The following is a 22,709-nucleotide window of genomic DNA, read 5'->3' as shown; positions in this document are numbered from 1 at the left end:
CTTACAGCAGTTCCCTCTTTGATAAGCAGATTGAACTTTTCAAATTAGTAAGTTGAAAGTGTTCTTCAATGAATTGGAAGTATCGGAAATGAAACAAACAGAGGAAGATGGATTCAAAGAATTCAGAGGCAAAAGCGGATTTATCCCACCTATTAATGGTCCGTTTGGACCATCAAAGACCTTGAAAAGATCAATTTTAAATCCAAAGGATATGACAACCTGAAACCTCATGAGCTGGAACTCCTAAAGAAACTTTATGGGGATGAACAACTGACAATTAGGTCATCAGACAAAGGAGTAGCATTGGTGATATTAGACACAGTGGATTACGATGCTGAATGTAAGAGACATTTAAGTGACCCCAATACATACGAAAGAGTAAATGCAGATCCAACCAGTGAGATCAAACACAATTTGGAAGAATTACTAGCAAAGGCTGAAGATCTGAGCTGGATAAACAATCATAGCAGGAAATTTCTAACAAATAATTTTCCAAAAATCACACATTTTTACACACTACCAAAGGTGCATAAAGACCTGATAAACCAACCAGGTAGAATTATAGTCGCCGGCACAAACAGCATACTACAACCATTAGGAGTCTACATAGATTACTTCATGCAACCACTAATACAGAAAACAAGCATGTATGTAAAAGACACAACACACTTTTTAAAGTAAATACAGAGTATGCTGCAAATAACATCCTATTCACCATAGATGTAAAGAGCCTCTTTACATCAATCCCGCGGCAATGGAATGGCTGTTGCTTCAAGAAGATGAGATTCCAGCTCAGAAAAAGTTAATTTTGGCACTGCTAGAATGTATAGGCGAGAACTCTTATTTTCAGTATGGGGATGAGTTCTTCCTACAAATAGCTGGTACATCAATGGGTGCAACACTGGCACCATCGTATGCCAATGCATTCATGCACAAATTTGAGGAAGACTATGTTTTGAGACATGGAGGTTGGAAAGAAAAAATTGGACTTTGGATCCGGTATATCGATGATATTTTTGGTATCTGGAAGGATACAGAAGAACTACAAAGATTTCTTCAATATCTGAACAGCATAGACCAACATATTCAATTTACATTTGAATTTTCCAAAGAATCAATACATTTTCTAGATGTGAACATTAGTAGCAGCATCACTGGCTACAAAACAAATGTATACCAAAAACCAACGGACAGAAACATCATCTTACACAAACTGTTTCCATCAACCCAGTCTAATAAAAAACTTACCATACAGCCAAATTCTAAGAGTGAAAAGAATTGTGAGCGACCCTAGAGACGACGATGAAGCAATAGCGACAATGGGTGAGAAATTCTTGAATCGTGGCTATACTAAAACAGAGATTGAGGAAGCCGAGACAAGATTGGAGAGTCAAAAGAGAGAAGAATTATTGAATCCAAAACAGAAAATTGAGAAAACACCTCCTATGGTATTTGTATCAAAATACTCTAAACAAAGTAAACGGATTAAGAGTATAATAAAAAAAGAACTGGAACATGTTGGCATTGGATGAAAGAGTTAAGCCGCTATTTAAAGAACTACCTACCTTTGCTTACCAGAGGAGCCAAAATCGTAAGGACAAACTAGTGAAAACCAGAAGCTTGAACATTAAAAAAGACACTATGAAAACTGGAACACACCCCTGTCTAAATTGTAGCAATTGTGGATATGTACAAAGGGGGAGTATAGTCAACCATCCACATACTGGAGAAAAAAATAAAACACTGTCATTTCGGAACATGTGCAACAAACGACATAATCTACTCCATCAAATGACGATGTGGGATGTATTATGACAGGACAGTCCACACGTCGAGCAAAAATAAGATGGATTGAACATCACTCCTGTATACGTAATCACAATCGAAACTCTGCAGTGGCACGACACTGGGACATAAAGAAACATAATCTAGCACAGATTCAATTCCAAATATTGGAAGTCATTAAGAAGAGAGAACCACACATGAATGTCCAACGTAGACTAGACCAGAGGGAATCCTTCTGAATCGATAAATTGGGAACATGATCTCCGAAAGGACTAAATGCTTGATTTTTTTTTTTTTTAAGATATTTGTGGAAAAGCTGTTGGTTGCATTAACATTTGACAATATGTTCCACAAGTACACTTTTATGGATTGAATTTTGAACCATCAAAAGTATTTTGGTGTATGCGGGATCACACTTATCCATATGTAAATTACACCACTGGTTTGGTAATCATTAAGGATGCACTATGAAAGGAACAGTACTATTGGGACATGCAGAAGATGAAAGCTTACAATTATATGGAGGGTGGCTTTAATGTAACCATTTAATGCACATTGAGTTAATTGACATACAGGGTCTCGTATTCCACATTTTGGATAGGAGTTCTGTTGTTTTCTGGTATATGGACGCACATCACACATAGTATGGGACAAAATAGGAGAGCTAAGTGCCCGGTGTCCATTCTATTAATATGGACATTCATGTAATTGATATTAATGTCACAGTAATCCATGTCCAACTCAGTTGCCTAGAAAATGTGGGCACGATTTAGGAACTACTTTTCCAGTAACGTTAGATGAATGCACCACGTGACTGGAAACAGTATTGCGCGATCAGTGTACAGGGTTCTACTAGATATGAGACGCACCGTTATATAATTTTCAGAACCGGCATGATGCGAAAACCTTAACAATACCCAAACGCTTGTTCGGGTGCTATGGTGACCGCACGTCCCGCCTACCCGTTACCATGGGGAAGCGGGACGCGAGCTGCGTCCATGACGGCCATTTCCAGCCTATGCACGGCGCCCAGATCACCATGGCAACCTACAAAAACAAGAGATTGCGCGCGTTCGAGTTGCATCAACTCAGAGCCGCGGAGCAGACTAGACGAGCTCGAGAGGTAAGGACTATTAGGATTATGGCAAACACGGGAAAGAATAGAACTCTGGCACACGCTTAGTGATCCACACTATTGTTGTTACAGGGAGGTTTCCCACCTCGCTCGTCATGATACAGGCGAAGAAGATACCAAACTCAAAAGGGAAGGTAACTCTTAATGTAAGGTTTAAAGAAATAGGGGATGTCTACATTAGTTTGAATTCATGGATGGGGAAACTGACAACATGGTTGTTCTTTCTTTTGTCTCACTACAAACTGGAACACGAATTACAATGTGTTTCAAAATGTTGGTATGTATATTTGATATTATGGACACAATTTTGGACGTCTGCACGGCAGAGGCCTGTGGATGCTGGAGGAAAAGGATCTCCATATCAATATCCTGGAGCTGCGGGCAGTGTTCTGGGCCCTCAAGTCATTCCTTCCGTCTCCGAAGGGCAAAGTGGTGAGGATCTTCACGGACAACACCACCACAATGTTCTACATCAGGAAGCAGGGGGGCACCTGATCACCAGCGCTCTTCGGAGAGGCACAGGAACTGTGACACTGGGCCGCAACCATGAGATGTTCCCCATCCCGTGGGAAGGCCTGTTTCTCTATGCCTTCCCTCCGTTGCCTCTCCTGCTGCGAGTCATCAATCAACTCGCAGTGCCGATGCAGGATGATACTCCTTGCCCTGGCGTAACTGTCCTGTGAACCATGCGAAGGCCTTATCCAAGGCTTCCATCTCAAGGTGGCTCTCCGGCTGTATCACACACTGTCATCTGTTGGCGAACCGACCGCTGCCCTGGCGTCCGAGAGCCCATTCCACCAGAGCGATCGCTGCAACAACGGCGTTCCTGTCTGCTGTGCCCCTGCTGGACATCTGCAGGGCTGCTACGTGGAGGTCCACGCACACCTTCACGAGATTCTATTGCGTCCAGGGGAGTCCAGGGTCGGCCAAGTAGTGCTACGCAACCTGTTTGCTTGAAGGTGATTCTGTTCCGGAGGTAAGAGTAGTTGCTTCTGTTGAGCCTTGTCCCCTCTTGTGGTTGTGTAATGTTGTACTGCTATGTATTCTTTATTCATGAGCATGCAAATCCATGCCAGACCCCATGCTGGAGAAGGAACAAGTTACTTACCTGTAACTATTGTTCTCCAGCATGGGTCTGGCATGGATTCACATGCGAACCGTCCCTCCTGCCCCTCTGTGGCTCTTCTTGGTCATACTGCCACCCTACATGCTTACCAAATCTGAAGATGGCTGCCATAGGAGGGGCTTAGAGAGAGGGCAGTCATTGGCTGGGGGCAGTATAACTCAGAGTTCAGTGATTGGTTTAGAGGAGGAATACAGTTTGTAAGTGAAAATGAAACTTTTCTTTTACCAAGGATTCCTGGCCTGACAACAGGGAATATTCATGAGCATGTGAATCCATGCCAGAACCTTGCTGGAGAACAATAGTTACAGGTAAGTAACTTGTTCCTTTCTTGAAAGCCACCTCGTCCCAGTACTAAAGTAGTTTTCAGGTTGTTACTCTACAAGTTTCACTCTTCTTCGTCCCAGTACTACGAATACTGGGTATCGCAGTAACATTACAATAAAAATAGTATTACTGTCAATGGAAGAGGAGGGACGGACGAGACAACAAGGGTAAGGTCTTGTGGGGTGAGGTATTTTATGACTGGGTGTTGTGGGTGATTTCCCAAATGGTTGTCCTTTTCTCCAAGAGGGGAGTGCCTCCTTATAAAGTCCTCGTGCAGCAGTTTCTGTGACATTACAACCAATATTACAGGTGGGTAGTGCTGTGACAACTATACTGTACTAAGAGCATTTTTACAGATATCGCAGGCTGTCATGTGTGTATACCAATTACATAGATTTAGAAACATATCTTTTCTGTTTGCATGGACAAATGCTCCTCAAATTAATAAGTGTGGAAATTGAGAACAAACTACCATTATTTGTCCGGTAAAAAGATTGAATTAGGCTTTTGTTCTTTCCTAGGCCTCATCATTACATCAACGTACCAGTGAAGTTCAAACCAAAATCAAGCGGCAGGTTCGAAGGTGCAATAGTTGCACATACAGAAAAAAGCAGCAGCTTCCGAATTCAGCTTATTGGTGAAGCTCTCAACACGTGATTTTAGATTTTAGGACTTGCTTCCTGTTCTTGTACGAAACTAAATTATTAAAGTAATCCTATTACATATTCATGTGGCTTTTTCAACACTACAGTAATGTTGGGATCGTTTGTTTGAAAAGATAATCAAGGAACCAGTGTTGAAATAGTACAGCTTGTTTACAAGCTAACTTTATATTTGTAGTGTAAGTCTTTATATAAAGTGAAAGTTATCATGTTTCTATATTTCAGTTTTGCACTTTGAATGTTACAATTAAACCATAATATGCTTATATTTTTGCAATTGCAAATGTATTTTTGTAATTGGAATGTGCAAAGAAAATGTATTTTAATGAATTTTGTTATAAAGAAAATAAATGAATGCTGCTACTGTAAAAAACAGTGTGCCTTCAAGTTTGATGTTTTTGGCGCGATTTTGTTGATCTGTTGGCTTTCATTTATGTTAAGTAATCAGAAATTAATTCTGCAATCTAGCTGAAACAAACATATGTATATCATCATCCTAATGTTTGTGTGTACATGTGAGGTAAATGTACATCTATTGAAGATGTTTTATTGGACTGCCCCTAATCAAACTTTACAATCGGATACAACATTGCCTAGGAGTAATGTGCAATACAATATAATACATGAAAGCAGTACATACTATATGGTTAATGAACCATGTGGACAAAATTCAAGGTAGCTGCAGTACGACTATATTGCAATGGAAACATCAATGTTGTGGTGAGCTGTAATTTAGACTAGTATACTAGTTGAAGTCTGTTCGTGCAATCCTTCGTTGGGTATTTGAGTCAAGCAGTGGTGCTGTATAATGTTCAAGGTGTCCTGTGTTGTTGCAACAATTGTACAACGGTTTTGGGTGGCCGCTATAAACACATATGGAGGAAATTGTTATTCTTTATGCATGGTATTGCTGTGGGCTCGCCATAAACAGTAGCTATATACATTACGTGTTTTCATGAGGGGTGATGTCAATCTTAGAATAGGGTGCAGCCCACAGTTCGGGGGGCAGGAAGAATGGTGGCATGAATTACAGGAGAGACTGCAGTTTCCAGGTGGTGACAATATTTCAGGAGTGTAGGACTGATGTCGGTTCTAGGAAAAACAAAAAAGTCCAAGGGAGAAGAATGACAAATCTGGTTGGAGGAGGTATAGTGATGTTGTGAGCAATTCTCGGAACACACCATTCCAGCGCGTATAATTGTCTAGGGAGAAGCAACAAATCTAGATGCGGCAACATCACTGCACTCGAGAGGGCAGATGGAACAATTTTGGAGGAGGGAGGTGATGATTCCAAATGGAAGAAAACAATGACTCTATGGATGTTATCAGGGTAAGTATTGAGTGCAAGATGGAAGTGGGCTAATCGGTTATCCCTGGCCCAACTCAGTAAGGACAAAGAAGGGTTAGTGGTTAGGTGAGGGAACCGACCCTCCTACATCCCGCTCTGTCTCCTCAGCTTCTCTTGCTAGCTTTACTTTTCATTATAGCAGTCATCTACCTCCATTTCCCAGGGTGCAAGACGAGAGGCCAAACTAGTGTTATTTTTTTTCAATATTTCTATTGCCTGGCTCGCAACATGCTGTGACGAAGTCCTGGAAATAACTCATCCAACTGAGTCTGTTTTTTCTTTTCTTCACTATGTGATTAAATCTGCAGGTCTGGATAACCAGAAAAGTAGCACAGGAAGAGGATGAAGTTTGTGGGGGTGGAGGAAAAGTAGGCAGAGTCGTACCTGAACTGTGGGACTAATTAGATGGGGAAGTCATATGAATGGCAAAGCTGATGATTTAGAGGGGCAGTCAGCTGATGTCCGATACCAAAACCCTTGGTAGCAGTGAGAATGAGAACGCAACTTGGAGTGCACTTGCAGACCAAGGCCGGTCACGAGAAAGCTCAGCGGCAGAGGACAGTGGAGAAATAATTTGATGTATTGTGTGCTTGGAGCCACCAGGGATGTGCAGAACCCTAGATTTGAAGCAGAGTACATAAGAGAGCGAGCTGCGATGCCGGACACAGAGGTCCAATAAGAACATTCACTAGAGCGACAAAGACTGGGGAGGTCTGTGAGATGGGGAAGCAGGCGAGAACCCTTACCCCAGGTTACCAGAAGGATGTGAGTACAAAAGTCTGAGACACAGAGCTGAAGCAGAGACAATGACGAACCTAACCTAAGAGGGAAACGGGGAAACACTGGGGGAGGATTAATGTTAAATGCCTTGGTAATAATATGGAGGCATGGGTAACACTTTAGAAGAGGAGGGTCACAAACATCAACAAAATGAAGCCTAATGCAAGTTAATATGCCACTTTAAAATGTGGAGACAATGCCTTCATTTACTTATTCCAGTAGAATAGCAGATATTGACATAAAAAGTGATTCTCTCACAAGTTATACGGTTCAGTAAATAAAAGGGAAGGCAACAGTTTAGGAGAGGTGAGTAATAAACATTGATGCAAAATGAGAAACTCTTGCAAGTTAAAATGTCTTGTTAATATAAAGGCAATGATAATACTTTGGATGAGGTTAATGTTCTCAAAGTAGCATAACACTTGAGAAAAGACAGCGAGTGAAGTTGTGATAAAAATATGAAGCATTTGATGATAATTTATGAACCCGAAACATTGAGAAAGAGGCACGCAGGATGTTGCAGTGCATCTAAATAACCATTGAGACAGACATTGAGATTAAAGCATGATCACCATTGTAGGCAAACTAAAGAACTATTGAAACAGAGGAATATAGAATAACTGTTAAGGACGGTGCAGAATAAAGCAAGCTGGACATTGCAGTACATCTTAAGAAATACTGAAACCGTGATATTGAGAATAGAGCATGCTGGATAGTGTAGCAAATTTAGAGAACTATTGAAATTGAGGGCATGCTAGACAGTGTAGTGAATCTTAAGAAGCAGTAGCACTGAGACATTGAGAATAATGCATGCTGAACACTGAGGTAATTATTGAAATTGAAAAATGAAAGCATACTGAAAGTTGTATTCTTAACACAACTGAAATGAAGACCCCGAGATCAATATATACGGGAGGGAGAGCCCTAACCAGACTCAGGACTGAGGGCCATTTACAAATGTGTGCAAGAAGGGGGGGGGGGTGTCCTGACTGGAGAAGTCTAAGCCGACTGCAGCTTATTAATTGCAGTCTTAAGTTTAAATCGGATCAGAAAAGGCTGTGTTGAAGCATATTGAAGAGAAGCATGAGTGCACCAGGTATCCCAGCAATACACAGACAAACAGCCAAGTAGTTTTGTGTCCATACCAGCTGTTTGCCCCACCAATGGGTTTCAGCCCGACTCCTGTTCTGGCTGCACCGTTCGCACCCCAACCTGCACCCAGGGATATGTCACTGGACATCCTCAACACCCTGGTGGCGGAAACTCGGCAGAGGTTACCTATTGCCCCTGTGCCTGATCTGGCCTGCAGTCCTCTCATGCCACTACCCAGGAGTCCTCACAGGCCAAAGCATCAGCCGATGCCACCCCATTGGGTGCCTATTGCAGATGGATTTTGGGCCTTGACCCCAGTGGAGGAAGAGCCAGTTTGCACAGACACTGGCACAAACACTGATACCACATTACTCATACTGACGAGTATGAAGATTGTCCCCGCTGATGGGGAACCTCTGGATGTTGATGAGCCCACCAGGGCTTTGCCGCTGGACTAAATTGGCTCCTTTTTACGCCATCGTCTCAAAGACGTCCAAACTCTTCAGTCTTCTGTCGGAAGAAAAGGAGGGTTTTCTCTTTCAGCAACGAGTCCTCAAGGAAGACAGTTGTCTTGGTTCCGTTGTTGGACGATGTTTGGGAGGAGCGATTGGCCCTTACGAAAGCTCCAAGTACCATGCCATCCAAGCGGGACAGGCTGGAGAAGAAATACTGGGTCCTGGACTCTGCTCCCAGGTGTCTCAGGTCACAGCCTTCTCTGGACTCGATTGTGTCGGCGGCTGCCATGAAGTGCTCGTCGAATCCTTAGTCTTCGTCCATGGTGCCCCCGGACTAAGAAGGCAAGAAGCTAGTTGTGGTTGGCAAGCGCATGTTCTACACCACATACACCACAGCTTCCACCGTGAAGGCCGCCAATGCTCTCGCCATTCTGTCTCGTCACGACGGGGGAAATTTGGTACAAGCTTGGGCCGATACAGGATTTCCTTCCTGACCACAAGAAGGCCAAGGCCCTGGCCCTATTCCAGGAAGGTGAGGTGGCTTTGGATCACATCATTACTGTGGCACTGGACATAGCGGTCTCAGGGTTATGGCAGATGGGCAATGGTGTGGCCCTCGGTGCCAGGGATGGCTGAAGGCCACACACTTTCGAATAGACATGCAGTCCAAGGTCATGGACATACCTTTTGATGGAGACAACCTTTTTGGGAAGGCATTGGATGAGTGACTCCAGCCTATCAAGATAGACACAGAGAAAGCACGCAGTGGAGGTTGCCTTTTCGTTCCTCAAGGGGAAGTGTCTCCAGGTCTTCCAAGGGTTACACTACCCCCCCATCGTCAGCCCTCCCATTCCGCCACCCAGGAAGCCTACAGGGGCCGCTTCCAGGCCTACAGCAGCAGAGGCCAGTGTCGTACACAGGCTAGGACACAGACGTCCAAGCAGGCCTGAACCGGCCATGGCTCGGAGCCCCCACTTTTGCACCCCAGTGGGAGGCCAGCTATCGTAATTTGTCAAACAAAGGAGAAAGATCACCACAGACAAATGGGTGCTGAATGTTCTTCAGCAAGGGCATGCTTTGCAATTTCAAAACCGGTGCCCTTGTATTCCTCCTGTTGCGCGTCTAGATCTTTCACATGGCCCAGCTGCTACAGGAGGTTTAGGTCATGTTTAAAAAAGGGGCAATAGAGCCAGTCTCTCAGCGCCTCCGGGGTTCCCGAGTGTACTCCAGATACTTTATGGTGGGGAAGAAGTCAGCAGGGTGGCGACTGATCCTAGACTTAAGACATCTAAACAAGTACTTGAAGTCCCAAAAGTTCAGGATGGTCACATTGCAGCATGTGCTTGAAAAGCTGGAGAAGGAGGATTTTCTGGCAACTCAGGACTTGAGGACGCATTTGTTGACCTCCCCATTCATCGAAAACATTAGAGGTACCTGCGTTTTGTAGTCCAGGGGCGGCACTACCAGTTCAAGGAACTGCCCTTTGGCTAGAAATCGGCTCTGAGGTTATTCACAAAATGCTTGGCCCCAGGTCGTTCACTCCCGGTATCAGGCGCTGGTGACCCAGCACACAACAGAGACCATCCAACTTGTGACTTCGCTAGAATTCTCGATCAACCATCCGAATTCCTGCGTGGTGCCATCACAGAACGCTCTGTTCCTGGGCGCCCGACTCAACACGGGTTGCATGTCTGGCAACTACCATACTGGGAAAAGTTCAGCGACTGTCGGCAGTGTCCATCACAACAGTCCGGTCCATCAAGTCTCTGTTGGGCATGACGTCTTCCTGCATCCATCTAGTACCCTTTTGCAGGGTCCAGATGCGGCCTCTCCAGGTATCCTTAGATGTCAGCTGGCAGCAGGTTACAGTCACTTGCATTCCTAATGTACAAAATCGCCCTCAATCAGGCATTCCTAGAGGCTCTAGAATGGTGGGTGGTGTGCGTCCGCATCTCACTCAACGAGCCCGCCTTTCGGATTCCACTGTATCAGGCCACAGTCGACATGGACGCCTCCCCAGAAGGTTGGGGAGCCCACACAGGGCAGTCTCACACCAGAGGCCTCCTGCTCCTGGAGGAGAAGGACTTGCAGATAATCGTCCTGTAGCTCCGGGCAGTGTTCTGAGCCCTCGAGTTGTTCCAGCTGCGACGGAAAGTGGTGCGGATATTCACGGACACCACCACCATAGTGGGTGGGATGCGCTCCCCTACTCTCTTCCTGGAAGCCCAGTCATTGTGGTGCTAGGCCATTCTTCAGGACATGTTCCTTGTCCTCTTTCACAAGCACCAAGAGCGCCAGCGCAGACTCGCTCCGCAGAGAGCTACAGTCCTGCCACAAGTGGCAACTTCAAGAAGCGCAGCATTCTCATCTCTTAAGCAGGTGGGGTACTCCCCAGATTGTCCTCTTCACTAGGCCTGTCAACTACAAATGCCAGAGGTTTGCCAACAAATACCCTTAGCCGGGGGGTCTGGGGGATGCCTTCTCATTCCTGTGGAACAGGCTCTCCCTGGACGCATGCCCTCCGATTCCACTCATGTTACATGTGATCAGCACACACAGACGCTGCCATTGCAGGATGATCCTCATTGCGCTGGTGTGGCCGTGGCAGATTTGGTACCCGGACCTTCTCCATCTGTCCATACGCCGTCCATACGGCTGCCTCCACTTCCTGACCTTCGATCCAGAGAAAATGGAACAATACTACACCACAACCCGGCGTCACTGAGCCTCACGGCCTGGCTCTTGCAGCCCTATAGTTTGGACACTATTCTCTGCTGCTGGAGTGCAAGATGATCCTGGCCAAGGCCAGAGCTTCCTCTATGTTAGCTTGTTACAGTCACAAATGGAAGCGCTTCACAGTGTGGTGCAGGATTCAGAGGATTACGCCTCTGCTGGTGACTGCTCTACAGCTCTTCCCGTACCTGCTTTTGCTGGCAAAGGCTGGACTGGCTCGCGTCTCTATCAAGGTTCATCTGGCTGATATATCCGGTACACCCAACTCTCCCTGTGGTCGCACAGGCTCGCCGAGGAGATCCTCAAGGGCCTCTTCAGGACTTTTCAGCCGTTGAACGCTCCTGCCCTCGCTTGGGAAATCAATGTAGTGTTGACTAAGCTTATGGATCCTCCATTTGACCCGATGCATCGAGCCCTGCTGAAGTTTCTCTCATGGAAGACAGCTTTCCTGGTGGCCATCACCTCGGACAGGAGAATCGGGGAGATCCAGGCTCTCTCCTGTAAGCAACCGTACTTAACCTTCCACGCTACAAAGGTGGTGCTGTATACTCATCCCACCTTTATGCCAAAGGTTCCTTCGGGGGGGCCAGCTCAACGAGAATTTGCTTATGCCAGTTCTTTCCAAAGCATTTGATGCCTGCTGAAAGGGCATTGCATTCATTGGACGTTGCTCGTGCCTTTTAAGTTTTATGGGCCACAGGCTTTTCGGAAGAAGTCTCAGCTGTTCGTCAATTTTGGACCTGTGGGACATGAGAAGGGCCTGTCTAATGCTTCCATATCCAGGTGGCTCACCGGCTATATCATGCACTGTAATCGTCTGGCCAACAGACCTCTTCCAGGTGTGCCGAGAGTCCACTCCACCAGAGACATCTCAGCAACGACATTGTTTTGCTCTGGTGTTCCCCTGCTCAGCTTCTGCAGGGCTGCTACAGGGAGGTCTACCCACACCTTCATGAGATTCTACTGCGTCAACAGGGATTCCAGAGAGAAATCCTGGGTCGGCCAAGTGGTGCTACGCAACCTGTTTGTTTGAGGTCAGTCTGTTCAAGTGGTAAGTGTATTGTATCTGTTGAGCCTTGCCACCTCCCTTGGTTGCTTATATGTACTGCTGTGTAATCGTATTCATGGGTATGTGAATCCATGCCAAACCCCATTCTGGAGAAAAAGTTACAGGTAAGTAATTTAAACCTCCCTCCTCCCACGCCCTTCCTCCACCTCTTTTGCTCTTGGTCCTCCATCCTGAGCCAGCCTTCGGTGGAGAAAAACGTTCAGATTCAAGAAGTTGTGGCAGGCTAGGTTCCAGCAGGCCCTTTGCTGAACACTAGTTGGGCACCTCAGCCTACTAGTGACTCTCCTGAAGCACAGGTTTGGGATCCTCAGCCTTTGGATCCTGCCGAAGACCTTCGAGATTCTGCTATCCAGTAACCGGAGGACCATCTACCATCCCCAACCAGAGCTTTCCATGCTTGAGTCTGGAGGAGGTATGTCAGATTATTTGGGTTTGCCTGTTCTGGAAGAACCACAGGCAGAAACTGGTGTCCGGTCTTATGTTTTGTGCCTTTAAGTGCCCTAACAGGTCTCGGATTCCTTTCCAGAGGAATGTTTTGGCAGAAGCTGCTACAATCTGGCAGAAACCTCATCTGCTAACTATACATTGGAGCTTCAATACTGTCTGCTCCCTTTGGATACAATTTGCTTGTCCTCCCATCCATTACCACCTTTCTCAGTAGAGGCTGCAGTCTTTTTTTTTTCTCTCTAAGGCTGCCTCTCGTTCTTTGTCTGCGTCTTCTCCCCCGACTCCCTCCTGGAAAAGAGGTGAAACTCATGGAAGCCTTTTGGGTTGACCTGCCTCGAGATCACTTATTAGCATTTTGATCAGGCTAATCGGATGCAGGCTTGAATGCAGAGGCTCTTCGGCATCCTTTTGCATACCATACAGAGACTGCTGCTAGGTGCATGTTGTCACAGATGGCTTCATGAATATGCCAACTCCCAAATGAGGCTTTGAGTGTCTTTATTTGTATTGCCGGCAATCTAGTGTTTAACCCTCTACCTCTAACCTAGCCATGGGTAGTTCCACCCTAACTCAGACTTCCCTCAAACCATGGATTGTTTCTACTATCTGCAACCTTATCTAGCTATAGGTTATGGCCTAAAGTCAAATGCCTTATCTAGCCAAAAAGGCTAGGGTTCCTATCCAAGTTTACCCTAGGTGTGGTTTAAGGTGTGTGCCTTCTGACAATGTCTTCACCCTCTCTGGTTCTTGTGTTTCGATGTTCCTCTCCCTATGCCACTCTCACTTTCTTCTCCTACTCCACCCGCTGCCTCTCCCCTCTCTCTCTGGTTCTTCCTCCTCTGTTCCCCTGTGTAATTTCTAACTCTGCTCTTTGATCTAACTTGCTACTACTCTTGCCTCTCCAACCTAAACCTACTTTTCCCCCACACCACTACTACTTCCACCTCTGCAATACTACTGACGCCTCACTACTATCGTTCCTCCCTCCACATAGCTACCACTCCTCCCACTATACTAACATTCCTTTGCATAGTACTACTGCTCCTCCCTCCACACTACTACTCCATCGCCCTACTTTTACTCTGTTACCCTTTCACTCATCACCTTCCTACTATCCTCCTCACTCACACACTTGCACGCACATTCACAACACACTGCCACGTTCTCTCACCAGTATGCACTACAGATCATTCCCCACATTTTTGTTGTGAGCGGGGCTAGTGGTATATCAGGGAAGATACATCACACAATTACACAGAACCACCAGCTCCCCTTCCTCCTGTTTTTCCTGCTCTATTGCCTATAAATGCCTCAGCGAGTTAATACATATCTCGCTCCTCTAGATACTGAAGTCTTTCAGTGCAAAATGTTTTTTCGAACATCTCTTTTTAATAAAATCCATATTAATTTGTATTACAAAGTTCTACACCATTTAACACATACAATATTTTACAATTCAAAATGCAATCAGTGCATGTGTGCAAAACAGGGTCAGTTAAAGTGCCAATTGATTTGTTAAAAAAAACGCAAGATACAATACACTCTTTAACCATTTTTCAAATATTAATCTCAGGGAGTGCTTGTAATAGATGCCTCCAAAAGCAATCTCATTATACTTTTTTACATAAAAAGCACTTTTGAGGTCTCAAAGGACTAATAGGTCCATAAAGTTTTGATTTTCTACCAGACTCTCAATCTTTTTCTCCGCTTGGTATGGCATGCACCACCTTCCGTGTGGGATCATCATTATTGTTAAATATCCCTAGAATTCTACTACATGATGTACTTATAAAAAAATGTTGACTCTCAGCGTTTCAGCCTTTCCAATAGAGATTTGCGCATGCATTCCGATCTCTAGACAATGTGTCCCGTAGGCCTTTGTCAGGACAGATACTTTAATTCTTATGAGATCCAAGATCTTCTCTAACCCATTAGAATGTTCTCTCTCAAAAAATATTGAAAAATATATAACAATGAGTCAGAGTATCTACATCCATAGATAAACTAATGGTATATGTAGGCATTTCTTAGGCTTCCCACTAACCTTATTATGTGTTGTCACAGAGGAACCCCTTTCATTTCTTCTAGCTTTATCATATCTACACGGAGTCAAAACAGATAGGTATTTGTGTATTTATTTTCACCATATTTTTTCTCCTCATCTATTTAGTTAACATTAGCCATGACAGTGGTCAGACGTTACACTGACCTTGCATTTCCTGGCAACGTGTTACAGATGCCTGTCTTCCATCTCAAACCTCTCAAAGGAATTGTCACTGTCCTGTGCTCCCTAGGAGAGAAGTGGTAGGACGGTTCTTTGGTCCTATTAATGTGTATTTCAAAGGTCATCTGTTAGTGAATTGCTACCCGACCTACGTCGCTTCTCAGCGCGTTTGTACTTCTATGGTTAAAGTGATAATTGTTCTCATATGCTGCAGGATCAGATTGCGTACATTCTATCGTACCAAACAACCCTGTTCTCCATTTTTATTTTGTATAACAACTGTGTTTCTGTATCAAACCTCAATGTCATAAAACGTTAGAAACACCATCTATCGTCTTAAGCAATGGGTCTACAAATCAGGTTTTGCTTTTCATCCTTACTCCTATGTCCCGTCCCCTTTCCTCCATACTTATGGGACATTCCTCCGTCCTGTGGGACTGGACCGGAGCACTTTGTAAAGCATAAATCTTCGCAAACATTTTTTGTCCCCCCTCTCTTTCTACGCGGGGTACTGCACACGGCCGTCACCCCGCCCATCTCAGCTCCACATAGCCCATCAGTCCTTTTCTCTGCTCATTCGGGACTGGGCGCACTTGCATCTGCGGAAGAATTTCTTCCTTTTTTCCTCCTCTCTGGCTCTCGCTAGCGATCGCCTTGTAGTCTGTCTATGCCGTTAAAGCTATACTTCCCGAATTGTTCTTCGTGTCAGCGGCGCTTCGCGAGGGTGGATCCCCATCCTCTTTGTTTAGAGTGTTTGGGTCCTGATCACCGTTGGGACTCCTGTTTCTATTGCGATTCCCTTTCGGTCCGGGCGCTTCAACGTTGAATGGAGCGGTGGGAGGAGGTGTTCCAATGTGCTCCCCCATCGCATTTTTTAACTTTCATCGAAGAAAAGAAGAAACGCCCGTTGAGTTCTTTACTTTTTAGGGCACCCCGGCCGGGGGACTCCTTCCCGGGGGTCTTAACGGTCCGGGAGGAGCGTCGACCGCTCTGTCACCGGGGCTCGCCCTGAGGTGCCTTCTGGGCCTACAAAGTGTACCAGAGTTTTCTCCGAGGGTCTCCGTAAGGGGCCTGTGGACACCAGACTGCAAGCCGAAGCCCCTCCTATGGGGGCTGCTTGTAGACCCTAGTTCTACTGAATCGTGGGGTACCGGAGATCGCTCCGAGGCCTCCTTATTGGGAGCTTCCCTCAAAAGTACCGGGGTGCGCCCCAAGGCCTCGGCTGGGTTTGGTGAAACCGAGCGTATGTTCGTGGCCCGACGTGAAGAGGCTTCTACCGGACCTGGGTCCGAGGTCCCTCGTACAGAGGTTAAGGCAACCAACAGTTCTGAGAGGCCTGAGAAGGCCTTATCGGTGAAAGGTGTTTCTCACTGTTCCCGCTCTTGTGGCAACGCCAGAACCGTTGAGGGGGCAAGGAGTGAGTTTTCCAACTGTAGTTCCTCCTTTACCGGCAGTGCCGAGGTCCTTCCTGTGAAGGCTAGTTTGGCTATTGGTATGTCGTAGAAACATCCCAGGCCGCATAGTACCGGCTCGGCCGAGGTTCCTTGTGTAAAGGCTAAAATGAAGACCCCTGATCCACTGGTGGGGACCCCCGCCTCACTTCCACACGTGCCGCAGTTCCCCTCAGGTGATGACAAAATGGCGGCCGTTCCCGCCAAGACCACAGTGGCCATTTTGGGCGCTTCCCCTACAACTACGCCATCGGCCCCAGGTGTAGGGATTGGTTCTGTTGGTGAACATAAGGTTCCTTGTGTGCATCTGTTTCGTCCAGTTTACGACTGGAACACTCGGATGCCCCTTCCGCACAACATCTCGCTACCTGTGGATTCGTCACCCTTGATTTATGTGGACACCTCTGGGGATGGGCCCACTTAGCAACCCTCCCCTCTGTGTCCTTGGAATTATCCCCCTCATGAGAGGCCTTCTCCGGCAGCTCCAAAGCTTTCTCCGGAGGATGCTTTTTTCGGCAAATTTCAGGTACTCATGCGTACCGACCCCATGAGAGTATTTCAAGGGTCTTTTTAGAGAGATATGCCCGCCTGCGCCATCGGTTCCACTCGCACCTCTGGTGGATCCGCCCGTGCCTGCGGGGCCTCCCCCTACCCATCTGCCCTTGCCTCCATTGTCCCCAGTGGACAAAGCAGCGCCTGACGTGGTTCAGCAGGATCCTGACCTGTTGGATGATGCTCAGGACGATCAAGACAGCAAAGACCAGCCCCACTCTAGCAGAGCCTTTCACGACCGGGTACTGGACATGTGTCTATTGGATGTCCCAGTGCCCAAGGCACCCGCTCTGGGGGAGGTGAAGGACAAAGTGTTGGACCTGCCGTTTGACGGTAAGGAGCTTTTTCATTGCTCAATGGATGTGGAGCCCACCAAAACGAAGGACAGCACCCAGACAGATAAGTCTTTGTCCATCCTGTTTAAAACCCCTTTTAGGACTCAGAGACCGTTGTCACAAAGCCGGCCCTCCTCTGGTTTCAGGGGGTTTCTAGATCGGAAATCCTGCAGAGTGGATAGCCCTTCAGGGAATTCCCGCTAGAGGCAGAAACGGACTCGGTTTTTCTCCCGTTCCTCAGGTTCAGGTGGTAACACCACCGAAAAACCTGCCAAATGAGGGTTCTCCATGCTCACACGAGACCCCGGTGGGAGGACGCATTGCGTCTCATTGGGAGGCGTGGCAGACTATCACTGAAGACCGGTGGGTCTTGTCAGTCGCTCGGGTGGGCTTCCGCTTACCTCTACCCCACCCTTCAACCCTCATTTCCAGCAGTCGGGGTCGCCCTTCCTCAGAGCCGAGATTCAGAAGTTGCTGGAACTCAGAGCAGTGGAACCCGTTCCCCTAGGGGAACGAGGAGAGGGATTCTACTCCCAACTGTTTACGGCACCCAAACCCAACCAGGCTGGTCTGCACACCATCCTAGACCTTTCCCAGTTGAATCTCTCACTACCCCAAGAGAAATTAAAGAGGATCACGCTCGGCCAGATACGGTCCTCTTTACAGATGGGCGATTGGCTCAGAGTGGTGGACCTTCAGGATGCGTACATGCATATACTGATCTGGAATCCACACAGGAGATACCTCAGTTTCTCTGTGGGAGAGGCGCATTTCCAGTTTCAAGTGCTTCTTTTTGGCCTCAGCTCAGCGCTGCGTGCCTTCACGAAGATGATGTCGGTGATTACAGCTTATCTTCGTCTGCAGGGTATCCATGTGTATCCGTATTTGGATGATTGGCTCTTACGCTGCCCTTGCCCGGTGAAGGCCGCGTGCAATCTGCAGTCTCTCCTCCAGCTCCTGTTCCATCTCGGGCTGTCGGTGAACTTGCGGAAATCTTCCATGATGGTGTCTCAGGACTTGATTTTCCTGGGTTTTTGCTGGAACACGATCGACTGCAGAGTTTACCTGACTGGGGACGGAATGGCAGATCTGTTGGCCATGTGTCAGATCTTTGCGCAGTCGGAGAGCATGTCGGCCTGGTGGTTCCAGAGGCTTCTGGGCCTCATGGCCTCATGTGTCTTGGCCTTACCTCTCGCTCGTCTCAAGATGAGGCAGACTCAGATGGCTCTTCAGAGTTCTTGGCGTCCGGCGGTGGTTCCGGACTCCAAGTTGATATTGATTCCGGCTTCCATGAGAGCGGACCTGGAGTGGTAGTCTTCTCTCAGCAACCTGTCGGTGGGTGTGTGTTTTCAAGACCCAACCCCGATGGTGACTGTCACGATGGACTCCTCCCTGCTGGGGTGGGGTGCGACATTGGATCTTCAGGTCTCGGACCTTTGGTTGTCTCGGGACAAGCTCCTTCATATAAATCATCTGGAGCTCCTGGCGATTTTTCTAGCGCTCAAAGCGTTCAGACCGGTCATTGCCAAGTGGTCCGTATCCGCACAGACAATGTGGTGTCAATGTATTACATCAACAAGCAAGGGGGCACCAAGTCTCCCCCGCCCGTGGACCTGTCCATCCAGATTTGGGAGTGGGCGGTTCTTCATGGTGTCTGGCTGGTAGCAGTACACATCCTGGGCCAGCTGAACGTTACTGCAGACGCACTAGTCAGTGGACAATGGTCAGCTACGAATGGGAGCTGAAGGCAGAGATCCTCTCATGGATTTTCCTGCGTTGGGGCACGCCGGAGGTGGACCTCTTCACGATGTCGTTAAACAAGAAACTTCCTCTGTATGCCTCCAGGAACGGCCTGGGAGCCTCCTCTCTGGGGGATGCTCTTGAGATTCCTTGGCACAACATGAGGGCCTATGCTTTCCCGCCTCTGCCTCTAATTCATCGGATGATCTGCAAGCTAAAGAACCCAGTGAACTGTTCGCTTCTGCTCATAGCCCCGTGGTGGCCGGCCAGGTTCTGGTTCTCGGAGCTTCAACACCTGTCGGTGTGTGCACCGTTCAGGCTACCATTGACTCCCGACCTGCTTCACCAGGGTGGCCAGCAGCTGTGGCACCCCTCCCCACAATTGTTCAGCAGTAGAATCTGTCACCCAAATCTATAGGCGGTAGGACTGCTTAAAAAGCAGTAGCCTAAAGCCTAAATCTGTAGGGTTGGCAAATGTGTCTGCCAACCGGTACCGCACAGCACCTATTAAGCAAATGCTACGCAGGGGGAACCATCTGTGTTCTCCTCGCCACTTGCCACCATCTTGGTGTCGGTCAACACGATAGGGGCTTTTGCGAACGATAAAGTTGCCATGTATTTCTTCTATAGTGGTTAACACATATTGGAAGCCTGCATGGTTGACTCTTCTGCTTTTTGGTAATCCTTGTCTGTCCTATTGTTGAAGATCAAGACTATGTTTGGGTCAGCTGACATAGTCATTGCAGGGACTTTAATTCTCAATGTATAGCTTCATTGACTATGGGAGGGGGCAATTGAGAAGATGGCTTTTCTTCATGGCAGAATGGAACCTGAAGATGGGCAATGGACATTTTCATGGGGATGTGCCTCCTGCTTCAGCTTGGGGGCAAGGCCAAGTGAGTTCTACTATAGATTATCTGTTTCTGTCACTAGATTTGTTTGATTGCTGTCACAGATTCCACATTTTAGATTGTGGTACCAGTGATCACACGCCACTTAGTGGGATTTTTTTCCATGAAGTTAACTAGTATGGAAATGGGTCCCTGCTCTGACCTGTTAGTGAATAATGGTAAGAATAGTGTGGTGAAGTTTCGAAAAGGTGTTCATTTGAACAGAAATTTGCAGAGATTTGTGGAAAATAAGTCTGATTCTGAACTTGGGGAGGTTTGTGGCCCGAATCATTTTGTGGAATATTTGTGGGATCTTGACTCACCCCCAAACTCCCATTCCTATCAGACGGAAATTTCATAGCCATACGTTTGATGAGAAAACTTGGGAGAGAAAGCGCCAATTAAGGCATTACATCAGATACTTTAAAAAAAAATAGTTATTAAATGTTGGGGCATATGAGTGTCAAGTGCAGCCCCTGCGAAGAACATATCCTAATTGGTCCTGTTTGTATAGAGATCTTCATCATCGAGACAGAGAGTTGATGCTGCAAGCACTGAGGAATGGCAATTCCAGAAACGTTTGATCCCTTAACCATGAGAGAAACAGCCAGATGTTTTTGCAAAGTAAGATGGTGTCAGAGAAAGCTTGGTGTAAGCATTTCAGTGTACTGTATGAGAAAACCCTAAAGGGGAATTGTACCTTGAACTTTGAACGTCCCTTGGAAGTTACAGCTCTCGCAAGAAATAATAACAGACCTCATTTTGGGCTCCTCTATATCGGGAGTGGCAGGACCGAATGGTCTGTCTTATCAAATACATAAGGGAGAACGCATATTCCTGGTCTAAGGTCCTGTTGATCTTATTCAGGGAAATCGGGCAAAGTAGACGAATTTCTAAATCCTGGAGGATGTCTGTAATCGAAGATTTTCACTGGGGTTATTTTAAGAGAATTAGAGACCTGGCCAGTGATAATGACATCCTTTTGAAGTTACAAATAGGATTCAGAAGAGGCCTGTCGACATCTCCAAATGGCCTCATTATGAATTTAGCGTGTGAAAGGTCGAATCCTATATGGCGCATTGATAGACCTCTCTAGGGACTTCGATACAGTCAACAATTAGTGTCTCTGGGCAAAGCTAGCGGCCTGGGGACTACCAAGGCTGCTGCTAGCAATCTTTGTCTGCTTGGATGATCACACTAGCCTGCAGGTCACATTAAATACTTCTAGCGTCGGAAGTGGCTGCAGCATGATTGTTACGCCTGTTGCAGTGTGGCTTGACGTGTTCCTGTGTGTTGACGGGTCCCTTCCTCTAATTCGGAAGCATTGCTCTGTGCTACCTTGCCATTGACACCGGAGGTTGAAGATCCCTGCTGGAGTCGTCTGGTGACAGTGTTCGGCTGCAACGCTCTGCTGCTCTCGTTGTCGGGTGTACAGTTTCTACGTTCTCATACTGCCCGGCATTGAGGCAGGTGCCGTGGCTGGCTGCTATGGAGCTGATTGGGGCTAAGCATTGCCTGGAGGGATAACTCAGTTCAGCAGTTGTGTGGTTGGTAGCGGGCGTTTTACTCTGCTGCTCTTCTGCGGTCTCTGCTTCCCATATCAGTCGTGCCTGCTACTTACCAATGCCTGTAACTAACACGCCTGTATTACAGAAGCCCTCAAGCCTTTTAAGTAGCCCCTCTGGCACTGCAGTGTTGTCAAACTCCGTTATCATGCCCCCATTTCCTTGACTGCCTCGCCTACCCCTAACGGGGATCATCTGTCTGAAGTTCTGGCGCTAAGTTCTCTCAGCAGGCAGTGAATACGCGCCAAGAAAGCCAATCTGCCTTTTCTCCTCAGTGATACCTTTTGATAAGGCTACGTTTACTCCAATAAAATGCATAGAACTGGCTCAACAATCAATGAGCTCAATAATTAAGCATCACCCAGGAAAAAACACCAACAGCCCTCGGGCGGACAGATTTGAAAATCTTGTAGAATGCAGTTGGGAATATTCAACATCTATTCCCCTGGCGTCGTCTCCTTGTAAGTAAGGGGCCTATAAATCTAATATTGCTCATCCTGTTTATTCCTTGGCAGGCTCCCAGAGAGATATTGCGTCAGAGTCCTGGAGGCACGCAAAGGCCACACTCATGAAAGAGTTGAATTGCTGTGATACTCCTCATGATTTTCATGTATGGTTGGACTCCTTAGATATATTTGTTAAACATCACTTCCACGATTTTGGAAAAGATCGTCAAACAGTCCTTCAAAGACAAGACTTGGATTCTTGGGTCGCTTCGTGGGCTGGGAGGATATTCTTTCTTCTGAAATGTACTGGGATAGATTAATTGCAGGACAAGAAGCATTGCTCACCATACAGGTGTTAAGAGTGCTACAAGCATTAGGCCTCGTAAATACATAATCAACCATTGGCCAGTTCTTAGAATTGGTTTCTAGGGTCGAGTGGACTGGTAAACACGGATGCTGGCTAATTGGTTAATGTGATGGATGTACTTATTAATGAAATGTTATGAAGTTGGTGACATGCAAAGTGCTCTCCCTTTTTGCTCCCCCCTTA

At 46.7% G+C, this 22,709-nt stretch overlaps 1 protein-coding gene across 5 annotated transcripts in view; it reads left to right on the top strand.

Annotated features, from left to right (window-relative positions):
* Positions 1-5,407, top strand: part of CEP192 (centrosomal protein 192) — a 2,773,731-nt gene extending 2,768,324 nt beyond the window's left edge. For all 5 annotated transcript variants that reach the window (XM_069620824.1, XM_069620822.1, XM_069620821.1 and 2 more), the window contains one exon: positions 4,892-5,407. In XM_069620824.1, the coding sequence (XP_069476925.1) occupies positions 4,892-5,027 (136 nt within the window). In that variant the 3' untranslated portion in view covers positions 5,028-5,407. The remainder of the gene's footprint in view (positions 1-4,891) is intronic.
* Positions 5,408-22,709: the final 17,302 nt, after the last annotated feature.

The sequence above is a fragment of the Ambystoma mexicanum genome, chromosome 5q, assembly GCF_040938575.1.
Source record: "Ambystoma mexicanum isolate Mex_15411 chromosome 5q, UKY_AmexF1_1, whole genome shotgun sequence".
Taxonomy (NCBI): Eukaryota; Metazoa; Chordata; class Amphibia; order Caudata; family Ambystomatidae; genus Ambystoma; species Ambystoma mexicanum.
The sequence above is the reverse complement of the archived record's forward strand: the minus strand, read 5'-3'. Positions and strand labels throughout refer to the sequence as shown.